At 47.6% G+C, this 15,650-nt stretch overlaps 1 protein-coding gene across 1 annotated transcript in view; it reads left to right on the top strand.

The window, feature by feature from the left end:
- The first annotated feature begins 7,317 nt into the window (after window positions 1-7,317).
- The window catches only part of VAT1L (vesicle amine transport 1 like), a 135,697-nt gene continuing 127,364 nt past the window's right edge, over window positions 7,318-15,650 (top strand). The window contains exon 1 of the mRNA XM_045986700.1: window positions 7,318-7,637. Within this exon, the coding sequence (XP_045842656.1) occupies window positions 7,411-7,637 (227 nt within the window). The 5' untranslated portion in view covers window positions 7,318-7,410. The remainder of the gene's footprint in view (window positions 7,638-15,650) is intronic.

The following is a 15,650-nucleotide window of genomic DNA, read 5'->3' as shown; positions in this document are numbered from 1 at the left end:
ATGATGGGTGGATGGATGGATGGATGGATGGATGGATGGATGGATGGATAAATAGATAAATGGATGATGGATGGATGGATGGATGGATAAATAGATGAATGGGTGGATGGGTAGATAGATGGATGAGGGGTGGATGGATGGATGGATGGGTGATCGGTGGATGGATGGATGGATGGATGATGGATGGATGGATGGATGGATGATGGGTGGATGGATGGATGGATAAAGAGATGAATGGGTGGATGGATGGATGAGTGGATGATGAATGGACATTATTTTTTGTCTTAGTTTGGATAAAGCACCCCACTTTGTAAAAAGGAGGCACACACTAAAAGGAATAGTGTAGGATTCCTGCCCCTGAAAAGCTTTTCTCCTAGGGCTGGAGTCTTCTAATTTCAGAACAGGCAAGACAAAATGTGCCTTTCTCATACTGAGCATTTTCAATTTACATTGAGATCTTGTCACTTCACACATTCCCAACCAACCGGATATGGGCCAATAAAATAAAAAAGGAAACAAAACTCTCAGGGAAATAAACTCTTAGACCCAAAACATCAGGGAAATAAGAGGCTGAGTCAGCCAGAGGGTTACTTCATCCTGATTTATAGTATGATGCTCTCAGCTTATAAGAAAAATGGTGCTGATGGGGTGGAGGAGGGAATGCTCCTCCTTTCTGGTTTCTCTTGCACTCCATCTGAGGAGTAAATGCTTTGTCTACTTCTGAACCGGAATTTTACATCCCCATCCCTTTACTATCATTCACAGTGATCTACAGCAAAGCACTTTGGGGGAAAACACAGCTCTCTGCAACAGTTTAAAGAGGAAGACTGCATCACTGTAGTGATGCAAGAAATCAAACAGCCTTGAGCTGGGGGGAAACCCTAGATAATATTTGGAGGCAGGGGTAACAGAAAGCACTTAGAAATGATCTTTTGGCATGAACAAGGGCTAAGAAACATAAACTACTTGATTTAAATTCCTTACTCAGTCCTAGGTGGTATATTCTCCTTACTTAGCCAACCACGTTTACCAAATGATACTAAACAATCGATGAGATCATCTCTCTACGGATAAAAGGATAAGAATGGGTGAAGCGTTTCTATTTCTATTCATACACAATCATGATCATACAGAGGCAAAATGGTTTTTAGTGGCCTATGATTAGTATCTTTTGGTTATGGAATAAGAACTGGGTTTTCTTGTTAACTTCCATTATAAAATGACAATTTCTATGAACAGAAATTCGTATGGAGAATCCCTATGATGAGAAAATTCCAAGAGGGTGGAAAACTGTCTTAAAGAAGCTGGTGAGAGAGCCGCACTGGGTCACAGGGGTTGGGATCCTTGGACCATGTTGTGCTCTTGAGAGGCACGGGAAGGACTGGCCTCCATCCTCCACACATTCTCCGTTCTCCTCTAGAGGCATCTTGATAGACAGTTATACCTCACAGGGCTCTCTGTCCTCTCTCCCATCAGTCATAGAGCCCTGACTTTTACCTACGACAATGTCAAGTAAGTAAGAAAAAACTGTATTTCTTCATTTCCTTTTCAACAGGATGTGGCCATGTCTCCAGCCCACAGAGACACATACTGGTTGATATGTATCTCCGGCCAATAAGAGGGAAGTAGATGGATGTAGAGGACTCCTGGAGTCTCCTTTAAGAAGAAGGATGTGGGTCTTTCCCCCTCCCACTCATCCCAATCCTGCTACCGGGAACATGGGCGTGAAGACTGTTCCTTGAGCCATGACAACGGGGGCTGATTCACACGGAGCTGAAGTACAGAACGGGAAGGACCGTTGATCCTTGGTGACCTTGTAGAGACTCCGCTCCATCCTTATGCATGCTCTCTTCTCGAAGCCCCTTCTTTGTTGTTGTCTGTAACTGAGCCTCCTACTTTATCATCACTTTCACAGGGAAGCCTTCTCTGACCCTCCAGGCAGCACCATCTGTTTCTTCTTTACAGCACTAACCAGGCTGGTAAATGATTTCATTACTTATTTAATATTTTTGGTTTACTCTCTGTAGCAGAGTCTGTCAATGCTCCACCCACACGCTCTTGGAACTCCTTCCTGCCATGTGCCATGATGCCATGCGCCGTGGTCCGGTGGCCTTACACTGAAGTACCAGCCATGTGTTCAGGATAGAAGTCTAGTTGCTCACTCCAGAACAGCCCCCACCTGGGGCCGACTTGAGGGGCAGATGGTTAGCAGCCCCCACCAAGAGCCCTAGACCAAGGGCTGCAGGAGTTGGTAGGCACCCCCATTTACCTTGCCTCCTGATCAGGATGGCTTTGAGGTGTGTTTTACACCCGCATCTAGAGATCTCCCTCAGAATTTAATCTCAGCCAGTGACAATGATAACCTGCTGGATAATGCATCTTTTATCGATGTCTTTCTCTTTTTGGTCTCATTTCCACAGACCCCTATTTCCTGGAACCACCACTCGAATAAGTCATTTGCTTTCAGAAATCTGAATGAAGAAAAGTTTGCTTCTGGGGAACCCAACCTCAACCAATATGTGTCTCTGTGGGAGGCGTGCAGCCACTTTAGGACCAGGAATATGTTCGTCTCACTCACCATTCTACCTGCAGTATTAGCAACAGCCCAAGGCCAGCACGCAAAAGGTGATGAATAATGTCAGTTCACTTTTTTGTCTCCTCTGACACATCTAGAGTCAGCCGCCTGTGACTGGTCCTACGAGATACAATTAGGAAGCTTACTCTACCCCACTCCAGATTGGCTGCAAACCCATCCAGTACTTCTCTGAAAATAATTCTGTGCCGTGGCAATCATGCTCCATTATCTTTTAAATTACACCAACACAAACTATAGGACAGTATGGTCCACATCCTTCCATAGGAGCCCTTGGATTTTCCTAAGAGTTTTCAATGGCCAGGATCTGCTACCTTTCTTCAGCATTGACCTTCTAAATTTGTCTCCTTCCTCTTGACCCATTCAACGGCATTTTGGAACTCTAACAGCATATAAAACTACAGACATTATAGCATAGTGGGTAAGGAGCCACATTTTAGACTCAAATGGCTCCCACTTAAGTCTCATCTCTACCGCAGACTAAGTTGGTGACCTTGGGAAAGTTATTCAGTTTATATTAAATTTCCTCCCATGTAAGAATACTAGTACCTACGGCACAGGATTATTTTGTAGATTAAACAGTATAAGTTATGTATAATAAATGATCCTACTTGTATTGAGGAAAATACAAGAAAATAAATATTAATTTTTAAAACTTTTTTTAAGAGGGAGAAAGAGAGAGAGAGAGAGAGAATGGAAAGGACAGAGGGAGAGAGGATCCCAAGTAGGCTTTATGCCCAGTGCGGAGCCTACTTGGGGCTTGATCCCAGGACCCTGAAATCATGATGTGAGCTGAGATCAAGAGTCTGGCACTTGCTGACTGAGCCACCCAGGTGCCCCAAGAAAATAAATATTATTGAAGGATATAGCTGAAGACATTGACGGCTTGCCGTTAGGTGACATATTTCTCAGGAAAGTTATGGAACCATTCCAAGTTATTTAGGAAACCACTGCTAAAATTGTCCTATGATTGTTTCCCAAATATTCCTATTCAAAGACTTCACCTCTATTGGCCACTCCCTCAGATGGCCAGTAGCTTGAGGGATTCCTAAATTTGAGTCTACACTCCTCTCAAAGGCTGTTCTCAGGCCATAGGTAGGTCCATAAAGCTGAGCTGTAATACTGAGCTCCACCAGAGGCGGCCGCTGTTCAACGTTGCCCTACAATGTAAGCTATTTCCCAACTGAAGCTCTAAAGTGAGTGAATGCCCAAGAAAGCAATTTTACAAATTGAAAATAGATTTATTGTGTTTATTTGGAGGGGTGCCTTGCAGCATGGCTCTTGCCACATTCCACCAGAGAGGAGCAGGTTTGGGAATACTTAATAATCCAAATAGTGGTATATAGGACTCAGAGGAAGGCTTTCTTCCCCGAGAAGCACAGACTGCGGTGTGTTTCCTCTTGGTTGTTGTGACAATCAGCTGCATACCAATTATAATCCAGGGTTTGTAAACAGCCAGAAGATTCCCTTGGAGGGAGTAATTATACTTCCTTTAACATATAAAGCAAACGCTTTTTCTTAAATATGCTATGTGCTGACTGCAAAGTAAATTTACTTTACTGATGCTAAAGGAAAACCCTCAGGATAAAAGCAAGGAATCTTGGTGGGACAGAGATATTAGGAGGCCAGTGAATGAGCAGAGAACATAAACAATGCCACGGAGTATTATCATTTAGGGGATGAACCAGCTTGGCCCATTCAGATAAACAGGCATGATGAGATGTTAAGAGCATTGATGCTAAGATTCAGTTTCCTCTCCTATCAAGATTTTATTTATTTATTTGACAGAGAGATCACAACTAGGCAGAGAGGCAGGCAGAGAGAGAGGAGGAAGCAGGCTCCCTGCTGAGCAGAGAGCCCCATGCGGGGCTCGATTCCAGGACCCTGAGATCATGACCCGAGTGGAAGGCAGAGACTTAACCCACTGAGCTACCCAGGCACCCCTTCCTCTTCTATAGAGTGGAATAATGCTTACCTAATAAAGCTATTCTGAGAATCTCATTATAAACCATACCTGAAGTGTCCAGAGCAGTAGATACCCCAAAATAATATCATATACTGTAGATGTTGTCGGCCACAAACCCATATCTCCTTCCAGCTCACCATCCCCTCTACAAGACAATGGCTTCCTAGTGAAAGCGTCCAAAGTTCTCTGCCTGGGGCTTCTCTCAGCTCAGTTTGGAAGTGCCAGAGAGTTAACACTTCTAGGAATAGCCCTTAGCCAATCATGCAGAAAATTTAGTGGTAAATACCTATTTCCTTGCTCTCTGGATGGGACAACTCTGAGGCTTGTTCCACAAGGGTCTCCTATGGGTTTGAGTCCCTTTTTTCCCTGTGCTAACCTGCTTATTCATGCACCTGGAATTGGCTTCTCTAGCTTCCCAGTCTACTTTCCTCCCTCCTGATGGGAGCTTCCTGGGATGACCTCCAAAAAAACCCCACTGACACTCAAAAGTCTCATTTCAGGATAGAATCCAGCCTAAACACTAGATCTGACAAGGGAAACAGACTCCCAACTTGGACAGTTGGGTCCACAATGTCATGTTCAGTTCACCAAACAGCCTTGTCTATTCAGTTGCCTGTCCAGCCCTTCTTCTATCCTATAGCCACTGCCTCAGTTAAGGCTCTTCCTATTTATCTGTTTGTGTGTTTGTTTATGTCGCCACCATAGTCTCTAAGCCATCTGCACACTTCCAGTAAGCCCACCGTCTAATACACCACCCACTCAGTGCCAAAGTTGTTATCCTAAAGTACAGTCATGCCATTCCCTGGTTTTCTTTTTCTTTTTCTTTTTTTTTAAAGACTGCAGTGGCCCCCAATGCCTCCACAATTACATCTTAAATTTTCAAACATGGTATGTAAAACACCTCAAAAGCTGGTTCCAATCAATCTTTTAGCTAGTCTCCAGTGACTGCTAACCACCCGATGGTCTGCCCACACAGAACAAGAAGTGTCTTCTCCTTCTACCTGTCCCCTTTCCATGTATTTGAACGTGCCTGCAATCTTCTCCGTCTGAGGAACCTGGCTTATCATTCAAGGTCTAGCTCAAACTTCTTCACCTCTCCAACTCCATGTAGGACCTCTCCAACTCCATGAGCCAGTTCCCTCCTATGGGCTCCCACAGTAGCATGTGGATTCACTGGCTCATTCATTCACTCAACAAAGCATTTTCTACTATGTACCAATCATGTGCTAAGCCCCAGGGAAACCATGCTGGATAAAAGCAGATATCACTCTTGCCCACATGAAGATCACAGTTGGAAAAAGGAAACAGATGTTGATTATCAGGTGATCGTATAAAAGCTCATTACAACTGCTGTGAGAGTTTTACCATAAAGGATGCAGACCCAACCTGTGGATACAAGGAATGGGTGCTTAAGTTGAAAGTAAAGTAGATGAAAACACCAGATGAAGGAAGTGGCACATACATTCCAGGCACATGTGGTAGGAAGGAACACAGTAGTATTTTTGAGGAATAGAAGAGAGGCACAGGGAGAACGGAAGGAGAAGAAGTGCTCAGACCATTCGCTGTGTCATTTCTGTTTGTTGGCTGTGTTCTCCCTGCTTCATGCTTGAGAATAAGCTCCTTAAAGGTAAGGACCATGTTGTCACTGAAAGTCCTACCTGCCCCAGCATTTAGCACAATGCAAATAACCCTAAGTAATGTACCCTTTTTACGGATGAGGGAGTTGAGGATCAGAAAGGTTGAGTGAGTTGCCCAAGGTCCCAAAGCTGGCAGTGGCTGCACAGGAAGTAGAAAATAAACCTATCCCACCCCCACTACAATCTTTCTATAAACAGCTGCAAGGCAATCTCCTTCCACCTGAACCCTCCATGGGCAGCGGGTGCTATCCAAGGATCTGAACACAGGGCAGACGCTTAACCTACTGAGCCACCCAAGCACCCCTAAAAAGTCCAGGTGTTTGTATAAGTTCCTTTCCAAGGGGCTTATAACAAAACCCAAAAAGCCAGTTACTGTGTGTGTGTGTGTGTGTGTGTGTGTGTGTGTGTGTGTGTGTTGGGCAGGGAGTGTACACTGATCTTCTGGGGATCAAAACAAAAAGAGGACCCTTTCCTGCTACAGAATTCTTTTCTGAAACCTCTTTGATGGCCCAAAATGGTGCGGGTAGGGAGAATTAGCCATCATAAGAGGTTCCTGGTGACGCCTGGTAAAAAAACATCTGCACAGACCCTGAGGGTCTGGAGTGAAAAGACCCTGGTTTAGACTCTTCAGGGGAGTAAGTGGGATTTCTCATTTCCCGCTTCCCGGAACCTCTCCCCCTTCCCAGCCGGTACCGGCGATTTGGGAAACAGCCCCCTTTCCCGTCTGCCCCACCCGCCCCCGCAGATCTGCGGGAGAGGAGGCAACCCTGACTCCGGGAGGCATCCTCCAGGCCCAGACATTCCTCTCTGTCCATTTCAAGGCGCCGAGGCTGCGCCGTAAATAACAAAGTACTGCGCCCACCGCGGAGGACACTGCGTCCTCTCTGTGTGTTTTATCCTCGAGTCTTGGGCAAGTCTGGGCCCTGGGGCTTCGATCAAGAGCCCGATTTGAGACTGGCTCTGGGACTGGAGTTAAGGCTCCGCTTGGGCAGCGAAGAGAGGCAGGCAGCGGGGTCAGGGGCGTGCGGGGCGTGCGGGGGCGCGGCTCTTGTGAGGATTACGGCGGAGGCTGTGGACCTTGGCGCGGCTCGCGGAGGCTGCAGCCATTGCACAGCCGAGCATCCCACATTCAACAGGAGGAACCCGCGGGAGAGGAGCCCGAGCCCACCGCGCCGCAGCCGCCGCAGCCCGTGCGCCCCGCGCCCCCGTGCGCCATGGCCAAGGAAGGCGTGGAGAAAGCGGAGGAGACCGAGCAAATGATCGAGAAGGAGGCAGGCAAAGAGCCTGCTGAGGGCGGCGGCGGCTCTCACCGCCTCGGGGACGCCCAGGAGATGCGCGCCGTGGTGCTGGCCGGCTTCGGGGGGCTCAACAAGCTGCGGGTCACCAGGAAGGCCATGCCTGAGCCGCAGGACGGCGAGCTCAAGATCCGCGTCAAAGCCTGGTCCAGTATCCGCGTCTTTCTCTCTCGCTTTCTCTCTTTGCGCGCTCGGCGTTCCCGGGGCGGGGGTGGCGGAGCCTCGGCGGGGCCGCTGCGCGGGGAAGAGTGGCCGTGGGCGCCTCCTCCGCGCCCTTCCCGGGTGTCAGAGCCTCCCGCTGCCCGCGGTCGGCTGACGCTGGGGGGATGCAGCGAGGTAGCCCTCGCCCTCACCAAGCCGGATCTAGGGGTGACCGGAGGGGACTGTGAGCTCTTGCTGGGGGGAGGAACGCGGTGGAGGGTGGCGTCCAGCACCGGGGTCTGGAAGATTGCGCTCCAGGGGCTCTCCGTCGGGTAGGACAGCCTGGCTGCCAGGAGAGGGAGTTTGATAACACGGTTGAAAAATAATAACCGTCGGCTTACTGTGTACCAGCCTTCGTGTTTAGGGTCTTACGTGTGCGATCTTATTTAATACTTGCTGGGACGCGATGAGTTAGGTACCATCATTACACCCCGTTTCAGGTGAGGAGACCAGGGCGCAGACAGAGTGATTTTCCCAACATCTCGCTGCCGCTAACTGACCAAGCTAGGATTTGCTACTCAGTTTCAGCCTCTGTACTGGGTTTCTGCTGGGGCTGGCAACAGAGTGCGTTGCTGGGGCTGGGGAAGTGCGTTCTCTCTCCCCACTCCTGCACTCTGCCCCTCTGATGCCCTGGTAGGGAAAAAGGCACTGGGAAGCAGGGGGTTAGGTCCTGGAGCATCTCAGCTCCGCGAGGAGTGAGGCCAAGGCTCCCCTTTTCTCCCACAAGCGTCTTCTGTGCTTCTCCAAAGAGGAAAAATAAACAATCGGCGATCTTCTCAGAACTATCCCTATCTCAAACGCAGCTCAGCAATCTGAGTGTCTTTCCATTCCCCACTCCTCCTGGGGGGACTTCAGAGGTATGCCCAGCTGGGATTCGCTCTGGAGGGCTTAAGCCTTTCTGCGTGTTGTCACTATCGGATCATTTCTCTGAAGTTCTAGGAGGGAGGGCTCACCGCAGAGGGTTCACTGGACCCAACACTCTTGGGTTCTTTAGCAGCAGCGTGGGAAGCACCTAAGGGGAATTTGCTCTCAGCACCCCGAGATGGACTTAGCCTTTCTCATGTCTGTATTTTAAAGCCCCCAGTAGACGCTGCTCCCAAAAGCAGCAGTCAGCTTACCTGCTCCTAGGTTAGACCCCAAACCTGGACTCTGGGTCCACTTGCAGAGGCAAGAAAAATGCAAAGGAGATTCTCCTCCGATTCACTGCTTTGGGAGCAGGTGCAGGATTCACATGCCAGGCTGGAAGGCAGCTGGCAAGAGAACCGGGCGCTGGTCTCTGACTCATTCCTCACACATATAGCGGCTCACAGTTGCCTCTAAACATGACTCTTGGGAATTCAGGGTAAGGGAAGAGGATTTTGCAAACTGGGGGATCCGGTACAATTCTGTTTTGTTAACTCTCGTGAACCAAGCTGATTGGTCCGAGAAGACAGAGCTTACGTCTGCCCTTTCCACCAACAAATGTCCAGCATAGCCTAGTGTTTGTCAGACATTCAGTCCTTATGCTGAAGGACTAAGTTGTTGCTGGATGAGTGGAGTAAGAAAAGACGCTTGGATCAGGGTTGTTGAGTCCTTATTTTTCTCAGTTGCTGGTGGAAAAACGTCTGCTTCGCAAAACAAACTATATACTGATAATTTTCCTTCCTTAGCCACAGATCAAAAATATTTCGAGTGTGTGTGTGTGTGTGTGTGTGTGTGTGTGTGTGCGTGTGCGTATGGGTGTCATTTCATTTATGACTCTCCATTCAGTGTACGTTCAGAGAGTGAAAATGTTGAAGCTACTTTTTAAAGAAAAGAGATCATTTGCAGTACAAATAGGTCTGGGTTCTCTAGTCTTATGCTAATTACATAGATACTGATAGGAACTGAAGCATTTTTGAAATAATAAATGTCAAGATGAAAGCCAGGAGATTGCTTTTCAAAGCCAGATGCACAAGCCTGTTCTTTATTGGACACACACACACGCGCGCACACACACACACACACACACACACGAATCACTGCAGATTCCCCACCCCGGTTGCTCAGAAAGCCAACGAGGCATGGGGGAACATTTGGGATCCAGCATTGCAAAGGGCCCAGACTGATTTTCATTTCCCCAGGCTGGAAGCAGAGTTAATCACTTTTGCAAGGAGGGACTGAAGTAGGTTTGTGAAGATTGCCCTCTGGGCCTTTTCTCCTCCACTGGGTTAGGATCGGCTGGCCAAAGATGCCCAGTGATTGTAAGTTTAGCCTTGGGAGCCAGGATGACTCATTCTGTATTTTTATGAATCAGCTGATGGCTTCCTGGATGAAGGTCCCCCTTTTATCTGCTCTCTATTTTTAATGAGAACCTCTTATCATCAAATAGGACATGCCGTTTGCTTGGGAATAAAGCATTGTCCCTCTGAACTAGCATTACTCAGACCTGGAATGAAGGTCCAAGTTGGTTACTCTATAAATTTTATGGAAATGGAAGAGAAGAGGTATAGGGAAATGCATATTTTGTTTCATTTACCCCCTCTCATTTATGGTCCAGTGTGATAGGTTTTATGGTAGAGCAAATTGAGGCTTGGAGATGTTGAGTAATATGCTAAGAACATCACACAGACAGTACAGTTAGGATTTGAGTCTTGGCCTGTGTCTCCTTAAAGCTCTGCTGTTTTCCTTTTATTCCATTTTGTCTCCCTCCATGGAAGAGCCACAGGAAATAGGATTTACCTCTCTGGACCTTTGGCATGCAAGCTCGCTTTCCTTCCTTTCTTCAATGAATATGGTTCCTTTGATCTTTTTATGTCTGACTTAAGAGAACATTCTCTGGTGATTCCCAGAGTAATGTGGCTTTTCTCCCCAAATGGAGCTATGACCGTCAAACACAGCTCAAAAAGAAACAGTTTGGAGAGTGCAGGGTGGGAGGGATTGCAGAGTCTTCTAATTTGCTACAAGAGTATCAGCTTTGATAGGGAACCCCTTTAGTCAACTGTTCACTGAGCAATTTACACAGCAAGTAATTTAAGTGGCCAAGCAGAAAAAGCACGTGGCCTTTGGAAGAAGAATGGATGTAGACCCAAGCCCCATCAGTCTCAACAGATGCATCTCAGCTTCTCCAAGCTTGCTGTGCCTCAACTGCAAAATGCAGAGAATTCAATGAACCCATGTTGCTGAGAGGATCAGATGCGAGAAAGAGACTGGCACTAAATAAGCAGTAGTTGTGACTGTTGTCATCGTTGTTGTATCTGTGCCTACATGACTGACTTCCTGACAATCTGATAACTTGGAGGCCATCATTTAAATCATGTAGATAATATAGGCAACGTCCTGTCACATTTGCTCCGTGATGAAGAGGGAGACCTTCTTAGATAAGAGTCCCAGCCCTGCCACATGCTAACCATAGGTCTTGGGTCTTGGCCCCTAGAGGCAGAGCCCAAGACAGAGATGCTTTTTTAAGTGGTTGGTTGAGGGGGTGTTCTCAGGAGAATGGGAGCAAGGGGAGCAGGACAAGGAAAGGAACGAGGCAAGGATTTCATCTCCCCTGGCTCCCACCAGGAGTTCTGGAGCATGGATGGTACATAGAGTCAATTTGACCTTGAAGCAATAGGGGAAGCCTTTGTGCCCCTTCACACACACACACACACACACACACACACACACCCCGCACCCCCCCCCCCCCCCACCACGCCTGGGCTTCTGTTTGAGCTCCATTCCTCTGGAAGAGGGATGGGGGTTAGGGCGCCCCACTGAGCCAGGAGCTGCCCGCACTTCCAGCACCCAGGAAAAAGGGATCCGACTGAGGCGCAGACATTGCCCTCTATGCTGGCTGACCTTGAACATGTTGCTTATTTCTGTAAACTTCAGTTTCCTGATCTATAAAACAGAAATGATAATAGCACTTCCCTTTACAGTGCTGTAATGCAGCTGAAATGAGATACAGTGTATAAAGACCTTTTCGGTGATGCCTGGCATATAGGAAGTGGTTTATAAATGATCGCTATTATTATTTAAACTATTTTTCTTGGTTTCCACAGCTACCATGTACAGTATATAATTCAAACTGGAACTTTTGGGCTGGTAAAGGGGCACTGGTTAATAATTACTCTGGAGCAGGAACGGATCAGAATTGTTCTAGGCAGACTAGGGTACATGGTCCCCCCTCCATAAATGCTAAGGGTCAGGTCTACGCCTTTGCTGCCAGAAGTCTTGTCACAGTGAGACTTCTCTTGGACGGAAGCTAGGAGGATTTGAGGCTGAGGGTCTCCAGGCTGGGCTGCAGAAATATATTTAAGTGGCCATTAACAAGCCTTGTCTGGTTTGTGGCTCAGATTGGCTTGTGATGGAAAGGAACTAATGGACTGGGGACATTTATTTTCCCCAGACTGATTTACAGAGAGAGGCCACATGAAACTGCAAGAATGAGAGCAGCTGGATGAAAAATGGTCCCAGCCGGTCATGGCTCTATTGGCTGAACTGAAAATGGGCTGAGGGCAGGCCACACTAAAGGAAGCCAACCCACAGTGGGACTCTAACATGTCACAGGGGTGGCACGCATTGGGCTAGGGGAGGGGACTAACATTTGCCAGAGCACTTGTTAGCAGCCACACACTGAGTTCCCTGCTGTGTACTCAGTTTCAGTTTATCCTAACGACAACTCGACAATATCAGTATCACCGTCTCTAAAGATGAGAAGCTGATGTTCAGAGACATGGGACGATCCCAAACCACTGATCCAAGTCGGCCTATTCCTGGGCTCCTTTACGTTTGGGAGAATCAGAAAGACTCAGTGACAAAGGCACAAGAGAGAAAGGCCTGAGAGACCCAGGGGTACAGAGAGGCAGACAGGCACCAAGCCTGGAATCAGGAATACAAAGAACCGTGCTTGCGTTGGACTGATTCGAAGTATAAATGATAAGACTCAAAATGGTACAGTGCCATCTCACCCTCCCAAAATGGCCATTGTATTTCTAAACCACACCCACGTCCTGCCATCGCTGACGTACGGGACCCTTTAGAGATCTACTTAAGATCAGATTGCTAGGACTGTTGGTGCAGAATGCCCATGCTGATTAAACACAATCACCACTCCTTGGATCCACCTAGGACATTCAGGTTCCTTCCTCTGCCCTCTTCGCTCCACTGGGCTATTGCTACATTGGCAACTTGACTGTAGAATACCCCCAAACGGCACAGCGTTCCAGTATCACTGATACGGCCAATCTAGTGAAACGTGGCCAATATCATCTTTCCCGTGTATTCAAATAAACAGGGGGAGCACGTAAGGTTAAGTGACAGTGATGTTTGTAAAGCTGAGAAACTGGTTGGAGGGTCCCTAGTACCCAAGTCGGGAGCCTCTCTGGCATGGAGGTGGGAACAGGGTGTTCTGGATCACTCCGTTGGATGGAGATGTCAGGATGTGACAGGAAGGGATGACTCTGTGCTGACTCACTCTGAGCCCCCCTTGGTGACGAGGAGATGGAGATGCTACTTTAGGGATCTTACTTATTCATGAAAGTTTGCATCTGCCCATGAACTGTGTCTTCCCTGGTAAGGGCTGGGGAGAGTGACCATGTCTGCTCTTCATCCAATAGTGGAATGGACTTCTTGCCCTCCCAGCAACTGGAGGAAAAAAGGAAGCCTAGAATCAGTGCTTCTTCTATTTCATAGAAAAAGGAAGTACAGAACATCTCATAGAACATCTGGCATACAGTAGGTTCCCATAAATAGCGGCCTGGTCTTAATTATATAGCAGGTGGCCTGTGATGGGCAAAGGGAGCAATGACTGATAATCACGCTCATCCTACCCTGGCTGTGTGATCTTAGTCAAAGAGTACTTTCAACTTGCCCACATCCTCATTTTGGTAATTACACCCACTTTTTGGTGTGTTAGGAAGATCAGCAGATACAGTGCTGACTGTCCCTCGCACACCGTGGGTATTCAAGAAAGGTTTTCCTCCTCAGTCACTGAAGCTGTAAAAAGACAGGTGGGAAATGGATGCCGTCCTCCGGTCCTTGGTCCTGCTGTTCTACCAAACTACACCGGCACCAGGGAGCAGGGTGCTGGCTTTCGAGTCTCAGTCCCAGTGCTAGAATGGATCTGGACTGATCCACACGGGTGGTAGCGTGATTTCTCGGGTAGCTGCGGTGCAGAACAGTACAGCCTCGGGAGTTTGTTCCCTCCCATCCAGAGGAACCCAGACCCCACGACCTTCGGGTCCATCGCTGGCGTTCAGCACTGACAACAGAGCTCGCCCAGGCATGGGGGAGTGGCACCCCCTGACCCCCAGTTCCTGATATTTCTCTTAATAGGGATCTTTTTTGGCACCTTGGCATTTGTCATAGAAGAAGAAGTTTAATTAGATACAAGAAGAGCCTCTTCATAGGAAAAGGGCAGCAGGCGTGTAATCTCAAATTAGTTTGATTCCTCTGTGTGTGATCTCGCACAGAAAATCAGTTGGAGCCATGGTATTAAAATGAGTAAATTTAATGTTTGAAGGCCCAGGAGACAAAATATGTGCTTCAATGAAGGAGGCTGTTTCATCTTTGAATGTGATATTTTCTTGATGAAAACACGCAGTCAGCTTCTGTCCTCAGTCCTGTTCTGTCAGTGACCCTTGACCCTTCAGCTATGCCTCACCCCTCTGGCATTGTTCTGGAGCCAGGGGCATGCTAAACAGTGCTTTCCCAGACAGAACCCCCTTGGGAAGTAAAAGCATTGGGCCCTCTTACTCCAGACTTGTCTAAATGGCTGTAGTCCCCAGAGCCCAATGCAGGATCATTATCTTCTGTGAGGGGAATGATAATGATTCATTTCTTGGGCTGGCATCGACTACACACCCAGACCGGATGAAAGGAAGGATGCTTTTTGGTCATAGTTAATGTCTGAAGTGAAACAGACCTGAATTCCAATCCCGGATCTGACGGTGTTAGCAACCTGTCCAACCTTAGGAAAATGTCTTCGGCTTTTATTGTCTCAGTTTGCTCATCTGTAATGTGGGTATAATTACAGCACCAAGGGGTACTTTTTTATGGGAGGGTAAAAAGAGATAATACGTCTAAAGTTGGTGATATATATAATAGTGATATATTTAATATTTGTTAAATGAAGTCCTTGTCACAATATGTCACAGTATGTTAAATATGTCTTAGTGGTAGGGAGTGGCAGGGAGGAGACACAAAGAATAGGGTATTACAAAGTCCCTCCATACTTCATGAAGTCTTCTGGATGGAGTCTCTATTCAGACTCCAAAGGGTACAAGACCCTTATGTCAAAAGTGGCCCGGACTGGATGTGCCATTGCACCATGACATACGCAAGAAGATTCAGATGAATTCCTGAAGGAACCAGAGAGGAAATGGAGCCAAGATGTACTGTGCTCCTACTGTGTGCCGGAAGCTGAGCCAAGAACAGAGATCTTCAAAAAGAAGACCAGTCACTTCTGCTCTGTCTTCTCTTTCCTTTATTTCAGTCATGCCAACCATCATGGTGAAGTTGTCTCTGGCCTTCTAGGCTCTCCCCTCTTCCCTTCCATGTTTTGTCTTCTCCTTACAAAGGAGCTTCATGGGCTCCTCCTGCAAGGAGCTTCCTTCCTCTGCCCCACATGGCTCGTGCAAGGTTAGCAAGGCCCAAAGCAGAGCCCCAACTCTTTCTCCCAACTTTCAAATATCAAGGAAGGAATCTTAATGGCCCTTTATGAATCCCATACCAGTCTCTGGGTCTCTCTTTCTCTGCCTGACCCAAGGGAATGATGGGCTTGGCCACGTTTGCATCTCGTACCCACCTACCCTAAAGGATGGAGCATAATGATTGCCCTACTAGGAACACACGAAGTGAGTGTGTATGTGTGTGTTGGAGGGGTGGGGTGGGTAGATACTCTGAAAGGAATGGAAGGCAGTTAACAGAAGACGGGGTGAGAAACACACTGAACTAATCAAAATGGTAGCCACTGTGGGGAATGGAAGAGTTCAATCTTCACCATAAAAAGTGAC

The sequence above is a fragment of the Meles meles genome, chromosome 19, assembly GCF_922984935.1.
Source record: "Meles meles chromosome 19, mMelMel3.1 paternal haplotype, whole genome shotgun sequence".
NCBI lineage: Eukaryota > Metazoa > Chordata > Mammalia > Carnivora > Mustelidae > Meles > Meles meles.
The sequence above is the reverse complement of the archived record's forward strand: the minus strand, read 5'-3'. Positions and strand labels throughout refer to the sequence as shown.